A 17644-nucleotide genomic window follows, 5' to 3' on the forward strand; every position below is an offset into this window, starting at 1 on the left:
CCAACCAGAAATAAACACAGCAGCAGCATCTCTTTCTTTTGGCACAGAAAATGGCTCTGAATAACGAGTTCCAAATAAGCCTCTCCTAGCCCATCTCTCTCTGCACCCGTGTCAAGGACAAACTCCATACTGCAATTCCTGCTATGCTTTGCTGCCTTGTCATCCCGGGACAGCATGACATCCACGGTGCCCAAAATACGTGCAAGAAAGTAGGGAAGCCACGTATGAAAGGAGTGTGTGCAAATTAGCAGAACGAAAAGACAAACCACAGACTGGGAGAAAACACTGGCAAACCACACATCTGATAAAGGGCTTGTATCCTGAATATATAAAGTACTTTCAAACTTCAATAATAAGAAAATGAACATTCCTTTTTTTTTTTATGGGTAAAAGATTTGCTTAGACACTTCACAAAGATACATGGATGGCAAATAAGCATATGAAGAGATGCTTACTTCATTAGTCGTTAGGGAAATCTAAATGAGATAGCACTACACACCTGTTAGAACAGCTAAAATTAAAAAAACAAAAATACACAAAATACTGGCAATACCAAGTGAAACTGGCACCTTCATACCCTGTTGGCAGGACTGCAAAATGGTACAACCACTCTGAAAAGGAGATGGACAATTTCTTATAAAATTAAACATACACTTACCATATAAACTAGCAATCTCACTTCTGGGTATTTACCCAATTAAAAACAAACAAACTTATGTTCACCCAAAAATCCATATGCAAATGTTTTTAGTGGCTTCACTTGTAGCTGCCAAAAACTTTGTCCCTCAACTGGGAAATGGATAAACAAAGTGTTGTTTACCCATGCAATGGAGCACTACTCAGCAATAAAAAAAAGATAGATTGCTGACAAAGGCCACAAAGTGGATAATCCTTAAATGCCCTAGACTTAATGATTCTATTTATATGGCCTTCTTGAAAAGCCCAAACCATAGTAGAGAGAGAAAATAGGTGGCTGACTACCAAGGACACGAGGAATAGATTCTCTCTCTGAACTGTGATGATAGTTACATGACTATATGCATTTACTAAAACTTGCAGAGCTGCATATCAGAAAGCACGACTGCTACTGCATTTAAATTATACCTAAGAGAGAAATGGAAAGAAAACACTAGAAAATATTAATGGAGAGTGAAAAGATTTGTGAAAAAAAATTGTCACAGAGAAATTCTGAGGCCAAACCCATCCATTTGAACTTTCTCCACACACCACAGGCCAACTGCATTTTCAACACCCTGCTCTGATTCTAATGTCGCATGGGGGATGGGGATCAATGAGTACAGAAGCATTTTACCAACATTTGCCCCTGGCTTGAGGTTGCTCCTTGTCAAAGCAAGCTCTCTGAAGCGAAGTGATAGGAACAACCAGGACTGATGACAGGTGACACGGAAAGGCTCTGATTTGGGGCTCAAAGTAAAGCAGGGAGCCGTCATGGTATCTCTGAATCCAGAAGTTTACCAAAAGTGCTCGAGGGAGGAGGCAGCAAAGCACGTCATACAACAAGGAGTCCTAATTCCAGGCCCAAACCTAACCAGCCACTTTACAATTCCCAATTGCAAACTGACTCTCAGGGGCTTCAAAACGCAGGGGAGCGAAATCCTTGAATGGTAGATAAAGCAGTCTTAGTAAATACTGTACATTGACAATCTTACTATAGGTAGGTTAAAAAAAAAAAAAAGAAGAAAGAAGGTTATCAAGGTACTCCAGATAAAAGGTCAAAGAACAACCTAACCATGCTGACTTTTTGGGCTCAATGAAATTACTCTGATAAGTGGCTAATTCCTGGTAGCTTTGTACTTGGTACCTGCTCTCGGTTTAGGCCTGATCCTGCTCTTCCAAATGGCTGCAAAGGTGGCCTGACCTTACGATGATAAAGACGAATCAATGAGTAAAAGGAGTGGAAGGGGAAAAAAAGACCGTGGGGAGCAAATCTAAACTGGAAGAAAAATAGCAATTTAACAAGTATGACACTGGCAGCCAAGTGAAAAGTTATTTAAGAGACAAAACAGCTGGGGCGCCTGGGTGGCTCAGTCAGTTAAGCGTCTGCCTTTGGCTCAGGTCGTGATCTCAGGGTCCTGGGATCGAGCCCCATGTCAGGCTCCCTGCTCAGCGGGGAGTCTGCTTCTCCCTCTTCCTCTGCCTGCGTTCACTCTTTCTCTCTCACTCTCTCTCTGTCAAATAAATAAATAAAATCTTAAAAAGAGAGAGAGAGACAGAACAGCCAACTGCAATGTGTCGATCATGTTTCAATCACAATCTAAACAAATGGGCTTTAAGAAGGTGTTGCAGGGACAATTAGGAAAATTTTAACATACATACTGTGTAGGTTATGTGGAGCAATTATTGCTGATTTTGCTCAGCATGGTATATTTACATTACAGTTACATAAGAAAATATCATTTTTCAGAGATGTATATGGGAGTGTTTAGACAAGAAATGTCACGATACCTACGCTTACTTTCAAACACTCCAGCAAAAAGAAAAAATAAAAAGCAAACATGGAAAAGTCTTTGCTATCATTAAGTGTAAACGGTGTCTTTATGGGGCTTCATTTTACTGTTGCCTTTATGTATGTATGTGTGCTTAAAGATGGTCTTCATAACGTGTGTTTTTAAAGACATGATGAAAAAAGTTAAGCAAATAAATGAGCACAGATGAAAGAAAAAAACAGTTCCTGTGTTAGAAGTTTCTTTTCTACGCTCCTTTATTTTGCTATAATATTGTACTACTAACGCCAATGTTTAATAAAAGGAATTTTCTTTATAGAAATGCCACAAAGAAGATAAAGCTGAGGAAACAGGCTCAAGAATTCAGTTCTTCAAAACAGTAATCTTCTTGACTATTTATTAAATACAGTCACTGCAGAACATAAAAAAGAGAAAAAAGTATAAAGACTGCTGAGAAACAAAAAGGGGTCAGGGACGGGACATGAAACCCAAACAATAAGCCCCGAACGGAACTATCTGTAAGAACTGAAATCAGCTCTGGGTTTGAGGGCTGGCTGTTGCCCTTACACAATGTAGACATGTTCATTCACTTTTCCCAGTTCGGCTTTCTTATTTGTAAATGGGAACAACTGGGGCATCCTCCTCCCAAAGAGCAGTTGCAGGAGTAAACAAAGTAACCCAGCATGGGCTTTCACACTGCTCAGCACATGGCCTTCAATGTTGCCTATTCTTCTGCTCACAGGCTGAATGGCTAAAGGAAAGGATGTGAAGATCCAGAAAGTGTGTGGGAAGGTGTAGGCAGGCTGGCTTCTCACAGAAGTAACTAATTAGCCAACAACCACTGACCTGCTTGAGCCCAGAGCTTCTGTCACAGCCTGGAACCCTCCAGTAGTCCCAGAAGGGTTTACTTAAACCCCCACCTCAGAGGTCTGTCCTTCATTGTCTCTCACTCCATTTGGGCCCAGCTATCCAGGCTGCTAATCTCATCAGCTAATCTATGCTAAATTATTAATGGGATCCCAGAGGTTAATGTGTAACAAGTACACCCTCCAACAGAGGCCCGCTGGAGACTGCAAGGCCTCAGCGAGTCATTAGAGTCTTGGTGGGAATTTCGGGCACCAGGGAGCCCTCCTCCAATCCAATCAAACTGTAGGCAAGCATATTAGAAATCCTGCCTTGAAAGCAATCCATATATGAATGCAAATGAATCCACAAAGTGCAGAGCAAAAAACCCTTTGAGTAGACCAGGACAAAAGGGTTGTGGAAATTGGTATGTTTTTGCGTTTTGTGTCCTCAGGCAAGCTAACTTGATGGACTTCTCTGCAGAGGGCAAAATGTAGGTTGAGGTAAAGATTAAAATATATAATCCATGTAAAGCCCTTGGAACAGTGCCTGCCACACAAAATGTGCTCGACAAATGTGAGCTATTATTGATATCATCTAGGGACTCCATTAAATGAAAGCATAAGACACTCTGAAAACTCAAGTGAAAAGGATTTTGTAATTGGCGGCTTCCATTTGTATTCTCCGTGGAGTCAGGCCCACAGGGCAGCACACAGGAATTAGATCTGGGTTCGTGTCAGGCCCACTTCCTATTAGCTGTGTGACTTTGGACAAGTTTTTCAGCCTCTCTGAGCTGTAATTTTCTCAAATGTAAAATAAGAGTAATAGTATGTAATCTATAGTGTTGTTGAACGGATTATAAATGATAATGTATGGAAAGTCTGTAGCACAGTGACCCCAAACGCACAGAAGACTCTAACAAAAAATGTCTTTAATTATCATCTTGTATTTTCCAGCCTTTATGATTGCACCCTCAGGAGGCCAACCAACAAGTCACAGTACATTCTCACGGGCCGAGTCTCCAGTGCCTAATGCCTAATGGAGACTAAGCCACGGTAATCCCAGGGTCAGTCCAACATGCACAAGGCAATTTAGCAGGGTTGAGATGGAGCTTCAGCTTTGACCAGCCCCACTGTCCCAAAGAAGCAGATACAAGGCAGGATTTTTGTTTGTCTGGTTACGGAGATTGTCTCATTCAAAAAACCAAAAAAAAAAAAAGCATGGGATCATGGTTTGACTGCTGGTCCCTGGTCATAAGTGCCATGAGGCTACCAAATAACCGTATGCCATGATCCACTTCTTTTTAACTGTATTTTCTGATTATAAAACGATTATAGAATTGAGGCAAAAATATAAGAATATAAAATAAAAAGGTTGCTTACGTTCCTGCCAACCAGAAATATCCATTTTTAATATTTCTATACATATTGCTTCATATTTTTTCTTTAAACACACATGTACCACCACACAGCTATCATTTTTAAAAAATGAGATCATACCATATACACTTGTTCATGACTTGCTTGTTTGCTTAAGATGTGTGTGTGTATATGTGTGTGTGTGTATATATATATATATATACACACATATATGTCAGTGTTAACATAAATGTGTATGATCATTTTTGATGGCTGCATAGGAATCCATCAAATGTATCCCTCATAAACTATTGGTCTATCTTCCTACTGAAGAACACGTAGGTTGTTTCCAGCCTTTTGCTATAATAAACACCACCATACCGAGTATTCTCACACAAATGTCTTTACATAATCGTCCAATTATTTCCTTAGAAGTGGCATCGATGGGTCAACAAGTACATAATTCTTCAAGGCCTTAAATAAAAACAAAAAACCAGCAGGCCTTACTGAGATGGGAGGGTGAGAGAAACATTCTAGTAATGGAAAAAGACGGTCTTTTAGGCCCAAACAAAATAGCCTTCTGTTGGCCTTTTCCCCCCCTGCCTTTCTCTCTCTCACCTACCAGGAAGCATGTCTATCTCACTGATAAGAACAACTAAATCCTCTTGTGCAAAATTCAGGGTCAAACAGAGAGTGTCTGTGAGACAGAACTTGAGGTTTCATCTGGAAATGCAATGTGAAGGATTAGCAGGAAGTGGCTTATAAAAGCAATAAACTCTCCTGAATGGCTCCCCTGCGCCAGCCACTTGGCCCCCCAAGTGGGGGGGGGCAGGCAGGCAAGACAGCTCAATGAACTCTACTGAGGACCCACTGTGTAGGGGACACAGGAGTAGCAAGGGCATGCCGCAGGAAAGAGAAGATACCCCACACCCCATCCTGAATCCTGAGGAACTTACAAACAGGATGAAAATCACAAATAAATGCAGATCCACTCAACTGACCCAAACGTACACACCCAGACATAACCAACGATGGCAAAACAGAGACACTGTAGGAAGGGCAGCCATTGGGCCAAGAGAAACTTGCAAGAAATGAATTTTTTTAAATACTGCATTATGAGGGCGCCTGGGTGGCTCAGTCAGTTAAGCGTCTGCCTTCTGCTCAGGTCATGATCCCAGCGTCCTGGGATCGAGCCCCGCATAGGGCTCCCTGCTCCCTGCTCTGCGGGGAGCCTGCTTCTCCTTCTCCCTCTGCCTGCCTGTCTGCCTACTTGTGATCTCTCTCTCTCTCTCTCTGTCAAACAAAAAGAATCTTTTTTAAAAAGTGCTGCATTAGGTACAGAGAAAATAAGAAAAGAGAAGGGGGCTCTCCGCCCCATCACTTGCTGGCAGGGTGACCTTGGGCAAGTCCCATAAGCCCTTTATGACCTGGTTACCAAGAAGCTCTAAGCTAAGCACAGGAACCCAATCAGCTTTGGGTTTTGGCATTGAGTTTTCCTTTCCTTGCTGTGTTGTTTCAATTTCTATTTTCATGACTCTTCTTTTTAATCTCCCATTCAGTGATTGTCTACCATCTGCTAAACACTGTCCTGGGAGCTTTCATTATTTCATACTCATTTAGTCCTAACTACACCCTTGAAAGGTATGTGTTATTCTTACTTTATGCTCTAAATGTGCTTGAGGTCACACAGCTGACGGGAATAAAGATGGTTTCTGGTTTTATCCTCACTGCACAGAGGAGTTTGGAAATAAGCTATGGCTGAATGCACACTGAATGAATAAATTAAGTTGTTGACTCCCTTCTAAACCCACGCAATTTTCACTATGTAAGACTCCTTCTGCACGTGTCGTTTTAATGTAAATTACCTCAGAATCTGTTTTGGAAAATCAGACATACATCAAGAATCAGAAATGAGCAGGACATAATCCAACAGTAGGCAACAGCGTAACAGCCACAGTGCCTAGTGCTGGGCAGGATCCCATTTTCCAGCAGCTAAGGGTTATACTCAGCTCAGTAGTGGACTTGCGGGGGCCGGCTCCAAGGCTAGGGCAATCTTAAATTCTGATGGGTCGGTGTTGAATATATAGCTGATCACTCCTGGAAAAAAGTAACTTAATATCCCAGGACTATAGTTTGCTCATCTGTACAGAATGAGCCTGTTGGCCTAGAGCTAACTACTACAGTTTCCTCCAGAAAATCTTCTGTCAGTCTATAAGACATAGAAAACAGTGAAGAACGCAAAGCAAACGGCAAGCCAAGGATAGTGGTTATTGCCTTAAATCCTACATTAGCAGGGACTCTCACATTTAGCTGAACTTCTGGGTTAAGTGGAACACTCAGTAAACCCACTGATTCTTGTTCCTTCTCACTAGCCTGAGAGGGAGGTTGTGTGTGTATGTGTGTGTATGTGTTTAAAGAACCTGTATTTGTATGAAGTTTCCAGGATACTTCTAAAGTTTACCCTTGGCTACCAACCACTGCTCTGGGGGGAAATCCCTGAAGCTGACTGGATTAATATTTGTAGAGGATATTTTCTGCTCTGGCCAGAGGGACTTCTGCCCGCACCTCCCCACCCCCAACCCCCCCGCCCCACCTACTTTCACTCCCTGTGCACAGGCTACCTGGTTTCGGATGTTTCCATGACCTGCTGGTCCGTCCCTGTAATGGCTGCTGGTGAATTGTGCCATATTCCAAAGTTCTTTCCAACTGTTCTGAGCCTCCTGCATCTGTATTCAAAGAAGGGGTGCAGAAGCAGCTGGAAGAGAGAAACCAGAGTGGCAGAGTCCAGCAGCAACCTTTGGAAGAGCCAATCAAGACTGCCAGGCTCCTGATTCATCACATGGGGTGACGGAAGGGCAGCCATACTGGTCACTGGCAAGGGCACACCCGAAGGAAAACTGAGAGTTGGCACGAGTGACTTTGACAGTGGCACATAAAGGCCCCAGTACCAAGAAGGACAGGAACCCAAATAACTTTTTTGAAAAATTAAGCCATCTTCTGTTGTCCTCCATCTTCATCTTTTCAGAGTCCCTCTTCTTTGTGTTTTTAACAGGACTTGACAATGACTCGCCCTCTAGCCCAGGAAATCAAATGTTGATTGACTTAGGTAATTGATTAAAAAAAAGAATGAACTTTAAGGACTTTTTGAATGAGAGCATTAAGTAAGACTTCTCTCTCCTTCTCTGTCACACCCAACGCACACACACATACACATCACACCTGCACAGAGAAAATGGATCATGGGATAAGACAAACATGGGCTGTTTACAGAGTAGCTGGGAGGTCTGGAGCAAGTTGCTTCATCTCTGCTCCCCTGCTAGGTTCAATGGGGCTAACAATGGTACCCGCCCCACAGGGTTGTGGTAAGGATTCCGTAAAGTCCTGTAGGTAAGGTGCTTTGCACTTTGCCAGTATAGAGTAGGACCTTAATGAATGGCAGTTTTAAAAAAAAACATGTTGGTTTGCTACCACTTTAGGGCAGAAGATTATCACAAAGTGCTGTAGTTCAATAAATTGACCTATGAACACACTACTGGAGTATCTTCTGAATATATATTAATAAGATAGAAGGGGAGCAATCACATGTTTCCTTTCTATCACATGCTATATGTAGGTTTACCCACATATATAAAATAAACATTTGCTAATTCAGATTTGGGAAGTCAAGAAGGAAAGGACAATGTTCTCACTACCATGGTCCAAAAAAATGGGGTACACATCTTGCCATCACACTGACTGGTAGCTGGCAGGCTTGGCGCCCTGCCAGCCCCTGGGACTATGGTTTCTGAGTACACTGCTCCCCCTGCCCCCCCATCTCAGCCCCCTGGCTCTTTAGTGAGTCTAACTGACATCATATTTCAGTTATATTCCATTTAGTCCTGGGAGGAGGAACTCAGCGCTAGATGGGCTACAATGCTACACCCTCTGATCTGACTGTTCCAGATTATAAGCAGCCAATGTCATCTTTCCTTATTCAGAAATAATTCCAGGAGCAAATAGGATACCACAGTCTGTCACAGAGGGAGAGCCTGATACAGATATAAGATGAAACAAGTGATCATTTGGGAAGCATTTTAGGAAACCCTCTGCTGGTTTGGAATGAGGGTCTTATTTGGAGATGCCAGAAAGACCCTCAAAAGTTATCTAATTCGGAGAAGCAACGTTTAAAATTACCGACTAGGGAGAAGTACAAAGTTTTAGAAACAGAAAGTTTAAGAATAAAAAAAAAAAGAAGAGTATTCTAACAAACATCCTAAAACAGGACCAAATTGAGGGACAATTTCTAGTGTCAAGCCATCATGAGCGAGAAAGTAACCAGGCTTCAAAAGACAGTGGAAGGTTGCCTCAAGGCTGTAGACTGAGAAACGTACACAAGCATAAGCTTTCGGAGGGGCCCAGAATGACGTAGCCCTGACAATGGCCAGACGTGTCAGCACAAAGCCTCAAGGAATGTGTCCAGCATGGAAAGAAAGCCAGGGGTGGGCACAGACGCCTTTGACTGAAACGTGACAGCACAATCCACAACTTCTATTCTGCTATTTCCTGAAGCCCTAGAACAACAGCTAAAACTGATGTTGATAGGAAAAACCCCAATGAACACAAAGAAATTTTTTTGAGTTCCATTTATGAGACTTTTTCACTTTTTCATAACCCTACATGGTATAAAACAAAAAAACAAAACAAAACAAAAAACCCCCAAATGAATAGAAAACACCAAGACACCCAGGGAACAAGCCATTGCTGACTGAGGATAGGGCTGTGAGAGCCGGAAGACACTACGAAAGCCAAATCCAAAAAAATTTGCAACTTCAACAAGAGGCAGCTTTGCCCACAGTGAGCCTGGAGCCAGATGAGCTCTTTTCGGGGCTTTGTTGGTTCTTAGGTGTGCAACCTTGGACAAGTTACTACACCTCTCTGTAGCTTCCACATCTGTGCCATGGGGAATACCTACCTCGCTTGAAGACTGAGTAAAAGACAATGTAAACGGTAGCACTTGGCAGCATGTGAAAGAGGTATATCTTTGTAGTATTGCCACTGACCCATCTCACAGAGCTGGGGGCTCTGCTTGAGCAGGAAGGAAATACCTGAGGTGTCACATGCACGCCTTCCCGTTGAGGGCCCTCTGTGCAGGGGGCTGTGCCGATAGACGATGTGCGGTTTGTTCTGTTCCTCTGCATCCTCTTGCTCGTCAATGGACAGTAGTGGTTCAATAAAATAATCCCCATCTTGGGACCGGAATGTGCCCAGCTGCAAATGAAGAGAGATGAAAGGTTGATTTCACAGAACTCAACCGCAGGGAGGGGAAAAAAAATGGAACATTGCCAAGGAGAGAGGGCAGCATTTCCCCCAAGCCCTTCCCCATGAGGGCTGCTGAAACTGAACTCGCTGCCCACCTATTCGGAGAAGTGGTTTATTTTCACTCCGTCAAGTCAGTACCTTCTCCTTGATTTGACTCTAGTTTATTGTACCTGCTATGCAAATCTGTCTCTAAGAAATCCTTCCTTGGTGTCCAAATTCTAATCATATTCACTTTCTTTTTTTAAAAAAAAGATTTTATTTATTTATTTGACAGAGAGAGACACAGCGAGAGAGGGAACACAAGCAGGGGGAGTGGGAGAGGGAGAAGCAGGCTTCCCGAAGAGCAGGGAGCCTGATGCAGGGCTCGACCCCAGGACCCTGGGATCATGACCTAAGCCGAAGGCAGACGCTTAACGACTGAGCCACCCAGGTGTCCCAATCATACTCACTTTCACAGGCTGTTCCAATAGAGTGTTTCTGCATGTGAAGATAGCCTGGAAACTGAGGGACTAGTGTGACCTCCAGAGGGGAAAGCTGACCCATGGAAGCCTTAACATTAATTCAAATTCAGAAAGCATAGACTGACCACAGGCACTCCAGGTGGTCCCACCTGTGACACTGAAAAATGAGTCTCTGCACACCCCTTCCCTTTGCAATAGGGAGTGAAATGGTACAAGGCTTGGAATCGGGCTGCCCTAGGGTCCAGTCCCAGCCCTGGCACTTACCCACCCACCTTGGGCAAGTTCCTTAACTGCTCTGAGCTTTGACTTCCTTGTTTGTCAACTGGGGACAAAAGTACTTAATGTAAAGGCTTATTGTGCAGACTAAATGAGATAATGCTTGGAAAGTGCTTAGCAAAGTGACACTTTGTAAGGGATTAGAACACCTCAGTGGCTTTCTGTGTTGCTGTGTTAGCCTCTAACCACCAGGACAGAATGTGTGTGAGCATCCTGAAATGGGTAACTCCTTCTGCCCTTCCCACACACCCACAAGTTATGCAAAAGGTAAATGATGCCTCAGGGTTGAACCACCCAAACCACACATCCAAGAGCACTAAAAAGTTGCCCATGCCATGCAGTGGGCAGTCTTGAAAGGAAGAAATCAAGCTCCTCAATGGGGCTGTAAAAAAAGCAGAGCGCTTCTACCTTCCCTTAGACACAATGGATGTGACTGTCCTTGAACACCAGCAGTAGTATCAGCAACACCTAGGAGTTTGTTAGAAATTCAAATAATCACGCTCCACGCTAAATTTTATCTACTGAATCAAAATCTCTGGGGGTAGGGCCGTTGGAGCTGGAACCTTAATGAGCACTCCAAGGTATTCTCATGCACAATAAAGTTTGGGAAGCACCGAGGCTGAGACACTGGGGTTTCCAAACCTATCTAAACTTCAAAATTGCCTGGGGACTTAAAAAAATGAGATTTGTGGCATTACCCCATACCTGCAGACCTGGAATTTCCAGGGGTGAGGTCTAGAATCTATATTTTTAAAAAAGGCTTCCACGTGATTCATGAGCCGCTGGCTTAAAGGGAGGACAGCTCTGGTGTCGTCAGACTAAGAATAGCTGGTTTCCCCAGAGAAGAAGTGGTTTAACCCATTTATTCTTGCGCAGGCACCTCTCTCTGTTTTAAATATACAGCTCTGGTGTTCTCTGAGCACAGAGCAGGAAGCTTATCACACGTGAAATCTACCAGAGAAAGGCCAGAAACACTGGCAAGAACCTGGCAGCTCCTCTGGTGGTGATCTGGCACCTTTAATTAGCAAAAGGGGAAACTAAGGCCCAAAGGGAGGAAGTGACTTGTCCAAAGTCCCTCTTCAGTGATACAGAAGCAGCTGAATGGTGCCAGTACTGAATCTAGAACTCAGGTATCCTGATTTTAGTCCAGTACCTTTTTTTAAAAAAAAGAACGTCAAAGGTCTCTGTAGGAACACAGATCCAGTCTCTGGCCCACGGTTAGGGGCATGGGTCAAAAAGACAGTGTGGGAACCCCAACTCTGCCACTTACTAGTTAGGAGACCTCGAGCAAGCGTCCGACTCTCCAAGCCTCAGTGTCCTTCCTCATCTGTAAAATGGGTTGTTTTGAGGATTGGGCTGTTGTGAGGATTTGGATGGGATGAGATAATGCACACAAAAAGTACATTTTGTAGTGCAAGATGCATAATAAGAGTCCAAGTAATGTTATCTATACGATGCCCAATTAACTTTGTTGTTGATTCACAGAAGACAAGTTTGAGGTTTGATGGATGTTTGATCAAAGAGTCATCTTTTCTCTGTTACAGTGACCATTTATTCCGACATAGGTACTAAGTACAATATACAAGGCTCCCACATGGGAGAGAAATGATGCTGACCCTGCTGCCAAGGAGAGGGAGAGACTGCGTGTACCAAGAACTGTAATGCAAGGGAGAGCATACTAAGCATCATAAGAAAGGTACAGACAAATGTCTGTGAAGGAGGAGAGATGAGAGCAGTCTGAGGACAAGTTCTCCTGGGGAAGAAGCTATGTAAATTACACTTTAAGAGAGGGGTAGGATTGGAGCATGTGATGCTGGGGGAGATGACCAAGTAAACCCACAGGCCCAAAGACAATGAGGGAGGACCGGGATGGGAGGGAAATTCAGAGAAAGAACAGAAGCAGATTGACTGATACACAGGATTGGTGGAGGGAAAGCCTGAGAGAAGAGCATGGCATGTGGGTGTGCAGGGCATGAGAAGGCACATCATAAATGGTCTCAACTGTCAGAGGAAGGGGTTAGTAGTTGTTCTCTTACTTAGCTACTAGTACTAGGTAAGGTGAGTGAACAGGGGAGTAATGTGATCTTGCACCACCTAGTCATCCTTAATCTGTTAGCTGTGTGTGGCGGGGATTAGAGAGGAAAGACGGAAGGAGGAAAAGCCAGATGGAAATATTTCTTAGACAACGGTACTAAAGGAGAGACGAGCAGAGAAGTAAAAGAGGTCTAGAAATAGGGTAGGGCTGGTTCAGACCAGGTGAGAGACACAGCTAAGATTGAATTCAGGGAAAATAACTGGTGGGGAGAGGGTGTGTGTGTGTGGGTTGGGGGGGTAGATTGGCATTTTTAGATTCACTCTCTAGAGTGAAAGATTTCCTGGGTGGGTCACTAGGTATGTCATGATATTATTGGTATAGAAATGGTAATGGGAAGTCCTGGGAAGAAAGAAAAATTCCAGAAGGAAGACAAAGGGAAGGAGGGTTTGGGGGCTAGATTAATCGCTGAAGATAGAAACACCCAGTGCACTTATCTTTAAGATGTATTCTGGACCTTTCCCTCCCGGATGAGGCAGATTGCCAATTAAATGCAATACGAAGGGGGTTATCACGGTCTATACAATCATTTCTGAAGTCCTGCCCCTCAGTTCCCTAAGAGAGCTACCACTTGCGGATCCACGCGTGAGTTACCACCTAAAATTGCCAACTGAAATCAAGGTCCTGTGCAGCAAAGTATTTATACAACTGCTGGGGCCACTCAGCAGGGTGTGGAGGCGGGGAGGGAGGAGGAGTAAAGGTTGTTTACAAACTTTAAGTACAGTCTCTGCCCCACCGTAAGATTCTGGAATTGGGGTTTATAATCTTCGGATCTAGGGGCTCTCTGATGACCTGGGGTCCAGTGCCTGACTTACGCCCACCCTGGCCATAACCTTTTGAAGACTGGAAGGATTCCTGCGCTTTGGCCCTAGGTCTTGGGGCAGCAATGACTCACTGCAGCAGCCCCTTAGCCCCCCCCCCCCGCCCCCCGTGCGTCAAACTGCCGTCTCCGCCCACCCCCAAACAAGCTCAACAGCGAGCCACAGCTCCGGGCGCTTTGCTGGGGGCTGGAGAGGCTAATCCCCATGCCCGTTTCCCAGCAGGCTAAAACCTTCCCCGTCCCAGCCTTCAGGCTTGCCTCACTCCCCACTGGACCCTTCGGACCCTTCCGTAGAACGGTGGAGATGGATGCGACCTCCAGACCGGGGACACTGAATCCACCACCAACAGCGCACGCGGAAGGGGCAACCGAGTGCCCCGGGTAAGTATCTGTGCTCCCCCTTACAGAAGGTGACGGGGGAATGTGGGTCCTCGGGGGAAGAGTAAACGCATCACCAGGGCGCAGTGCACACATTGCGTTGTGCTGGGAGAACCTGACCCGGGAAAGTTTCTGCGTCACACGCTCGTGGCAGGAACGCACATCGTTTGGGAAAGTCAAGGACCACTTTCCCTCCGGCCAGAACTTTAGAGCAGGTCTTCAAATGTGCGGGGGGGGGGGGGGAGGGGGGTAAAAAGCGGATGCCATGTGGGACCAAGTAGAGAGCGAGTGGGGAGGGGGAGGTCAGGAGGGGGTCAAGGTATCCGTTTCGGAAAACTTGCTAAGTGCGTGTTTTGCAGTGCAGGGAGGTGGCCAGCCCGCCCCTACTCGCCCTCTCTCTCCAGGGAAACGTGTGTTGTAGGATCTGTGTTTCGATTCTCTGGAACCCCTATGCATGGCAGAAAACCCAGAAGTACCGAAATCTCGTGCGCGCGGCTTCTCCAGCCTTTCCCCCACTATTTCTGTTTCTTGGGGCCACCCCGCCAGCAGGGTGCAGAGTCGGACTGCGCCACACCCCCACTCCCAGTTTCTACCCTTATTCGAAGCGTCCGGGGCAGGCTCCGCCCTCTTCCCCGCCCCCGGAGCCCTCGGCCCACCCTTCCGTTCCTGGGATGGACCTGTTCCCTGTCAATCCTGTTGAGCCTCAGGGTTCCTGGCGCGTGAAAAAAGGCCCAGAGAAATCGCCAGGACTCTAGATTACGCACCGCCCTCCACGACACACAGAAGGAACTCCCCATACTAGAGGCTGGGGATCCTCAGCCCACAGCCCTGACTCCAAGACACGCCAGTAAGGAGTCGGGTCCTCCCTGCGCTCAGCTGCTCCGCTCCTGGGCAGCAGGGTTTGCTGCAAGGAAGGACAACTCTGGGAATTTGGAAGCCGACTTCCAAGCCGCCTACAAGCGTTGAGTAAAGCGCAGTGGAGCCGAGTTCGGACTCTAGAAAGCTCCGAAACATACCGAACCCCCTGGGGGCGGATGCGTGCGCGCTTCTCTAGAGTAAGCACACGCACTGGGCTTGTCAGCCAAACCTCAAGATGCAAAGGAGTTTCTAGCGGATATTTAAAGCCAGGATGGAAACTCGGCGCAGTGAGGGTCGTAGGCTAGAGAGCAATTAATTAATTAAGCCTTCCAGAAACGGGTGAAGAGGAGGGAGGGGAGCGGTGGGGTGGGGGCACACACCAACTCACCATTCCTGAGCAGAGGCTGATGACCGCCGTGTGCTCCGACTTGGTATTGACATGGCCTTTGTAGAAGCAATGCTTGAGTTCTGCTTCCTCCTCGGAATAAAATTTTGTCTCATTCTCCCCGGGCGTCCCGAGGAGGGTGACAGTGAACCTTGGAGCGATAAATCCGGCATGGGCAGTGAGATTAAATAGAAATTGCTGGCCGAAGGCAGAGAGGCGGTAATGCTCCTGGGAAGAGGTAGAGGAAGCGAAGGCAGGCCAGGGGTCAGAGGCAGCGTTAATGCTCCGTCGCCTTCTTTTGAAGTGCACGTTCGTGGAAAAGGGTTCTCCGAGAGCGTTCACTCGGATGGGAGACGCGATTTCGTATTCGCTCAGGGTCTCTAATAATTTCACTGCAGGGAAAAGCAGAGACACATGAACCAGTAATTCCATTTACCGCAAACCAATTTCCCACAAGTTTTAATTTAAAGTGAAGGGGGCTCTGTCCCGGGTTATTTTCCAACAGTTATTTTTGCCCATTTGAGTCAATGCCTTCCCCCTCAGCTAATGCACAAATATTTACTGAGCACCTACTATGTGCCAGGAACGGCCAGGAACTATGCTAGACTCAGGATACACCGTTCGGAAGCAGACAGTGAACAAGTCAAAAATACATAAGATAATTTCAGATTCGGATAAATACCCTGAGTAAAATAAAACATGCCACTATCTGCTACCCCCAGTTACTAAGTAACTATAGTTTGGGGCATGGAGGTGGGGAAGGGGAAAGATCAAACTACAGGCAACGAGGGGGTGGAGGAGACGAAGTTTGTTCTACAGCGGCTCTCTCTAGAAATTGACTGGGAGTGACCTAAAGAAGGGAGAGGCTCTAAAGCCGGAGATAATTCTTTCTAGGAAAAGGAGAGAGGCCTCCGCTGCGGGGTGCCCGCTGTGGGACGCAGAAGCTGTGGAGGTGGCGACTGGGGCGGAGGGGTCGCGGTGGCCGGAGCCTCATTACCTTGCCTCGGGTGCAGCCTGTTCTTGCGCACGGCCGCCGCGGCGTCTGGGCTCCCCATCTCGGCCAGGTCCCGCACCAGGAACGTTAGCAGTGTGGCCCAGGATACAAACTGCATGGTGCTCCCCACCCCTCCCCCGTGGCTCCCACCCCCTCCCTCCCTCCTGCCCTGCTTGGCTGCGGCGGCGACGCGAGGCAGTGGCCGCGGTGAGCGCGCGGAGCCCGGCGCCCGCCGCCAACTTTTGACTTTAGGAGTCGCTGAGGTCTCGCCGCGAGGGTCCCGTCTGCGCTCGGCTGAGCAACGCCGCCGCCTGCCGAGAGCTGAGCCGCTCGGGCCGCAGGAGGAGCCGGAGGAGGAGGAGGACTGGGGCTCGGCTGCTCGGCCGCATAATGTCCAGGGAGCCGGCAGGAGAAGGCGCGGAACGTGCGCTCCGAGGCGCGCCGGGCGCCCTGTGCTGCGGGGGATAGCGGAGCGGCTTCTTGAATGGGGGGCTGGGGGGCGGAGGCGGGGGGGGCCGCGGGTCCTCCGCCGCTCAAATACCCCGGGTGCCCGCCTCCAGGAGGAGAGGGGAGGAGAAAGCGAAGCGAGTGGGGACCGCCTCCTAGACGGAGTCCCCTCCTCGGCTGCCCGTGCGAGTCTCGCAGCCGGCCGCGGGCTGTAGGAGGCGGAGGCCAGAGGCGCCCGGAGCTCGGGGCTGGCCGCTCGCGCTCCCCGCCACCTCGTGGAGATCGGCTTTTCTGAGACTCCCTGCCCTGGGGAGGGAGAGCAGAGAAAGTTCTGTCCCTTTCCCGGCGCTCTCAGTTTCTGCCTCTGGACCCCTCTCCTCTCCTCTCCTCCCTCTGCTCGCGCTCTCCTTCAGAAGCTCTCTTTTCCCTTCCTCGCCCTCGCCTCTCTGTGCCGCCCAGTCCCGGTTCTCCCACTGCGGTGTCGCCTCCCCTCCCACTGCGGTGTCGCCTCCCCTCCCACTGTGCCCCTGTTTCCCCTATTTCTCCTTTCCCTTTTCTCTTTCCTCCCTTCTGTCTCCTTGTCTTCATAACAGCCCTCTCCCTCTTTTCTTTCCCCCTTTATGAATTTCTGTCCCCGTCTCTCCCTTCGTTTGGTTTCTTACAAGTGAAAGTGGCCCGGTGCCGGAGCGCCTTCCCCCTCCTACGGTTTCTCACTGGGGGCGCAATGTGGTATCTGAGTTCCACTCTCGATTTGATCGCCCTAAGTCAAGAGTTTTAGAGACTGGGTTCTTAATCTGGAAGTTCAGGGTGCGTTTCAGATCCACAGTCTTTTGGAAAATTTCGCAAAGCTGTCAAGCTGTTTTCTTCTCCCAACCTCTGTCCCCATCCGGAGAGGGTCCATAGCTTTTTGTAGGTCCCCGGCCCAAAAAAGGTTAAGAACTGCTCTTGGCAGCGAGAGGGGGCGGGGAC

General features: G+C 47.2%; 1 protein-coding gene across 9 annotated transcripts in view; it reads right to left on the reverse strand.

Moving 5' to 3' along the window:
* The window catches only part of ADAMTS9 (ADAM metallopeptidase with thrombospondin type 1 motif 9), a 160762-nt gene extending 143702 nt beyond the window's left edge, over positions 1 to 17060 (reverse strand). For 5 of the 9 annotated variants that reach the window (XM_027585859.2, XM_027585860.2, XM_027585862.2 and 2 more), the window contains exons 1-3: positions 16232 to 17060; positions 15238 to 15626; positions 9751 to 9913 (exon numbers count right to left, since the gene is read on the reverse strand). In XM_027585859.2, coding sequence (XP_027441660.1) covers positions 9751 to 9913; positions 15238 to 15626; positions 16232 to 16346 — 667 coding nt within the window. In that variant the 5' untranslated portion in view covers positions 16347 to 17060. The remainder of the gene's footprint in view (positions 1 to 9750; positions 9914 to 15237; positions 15627 to 16231) is intronic. The other 4 variants (XM_027585863.2, XM_027585866.2, XM_027585865.2 and 1 more) reach the window with 1 other exon arrangement.
* Between the last annotated feature and the right edge of the window lie 584 nt (positions 17061 to 17644).

This window comes from Zalophus californianus, chromosome 1 (genome assembly GCF_009762305.2).
Source record: "Zalophus californianus isolate mZalCal1 chromosome 1, mZalCal1.pri.v2, whole genome shotgun sequence".
NCBI classification, from domain to species: Eukaryota; Metazoa; Chordata; class Mammalia; order Carnivora; family Otariidae; genus Zalophus; species Zalophus californianus.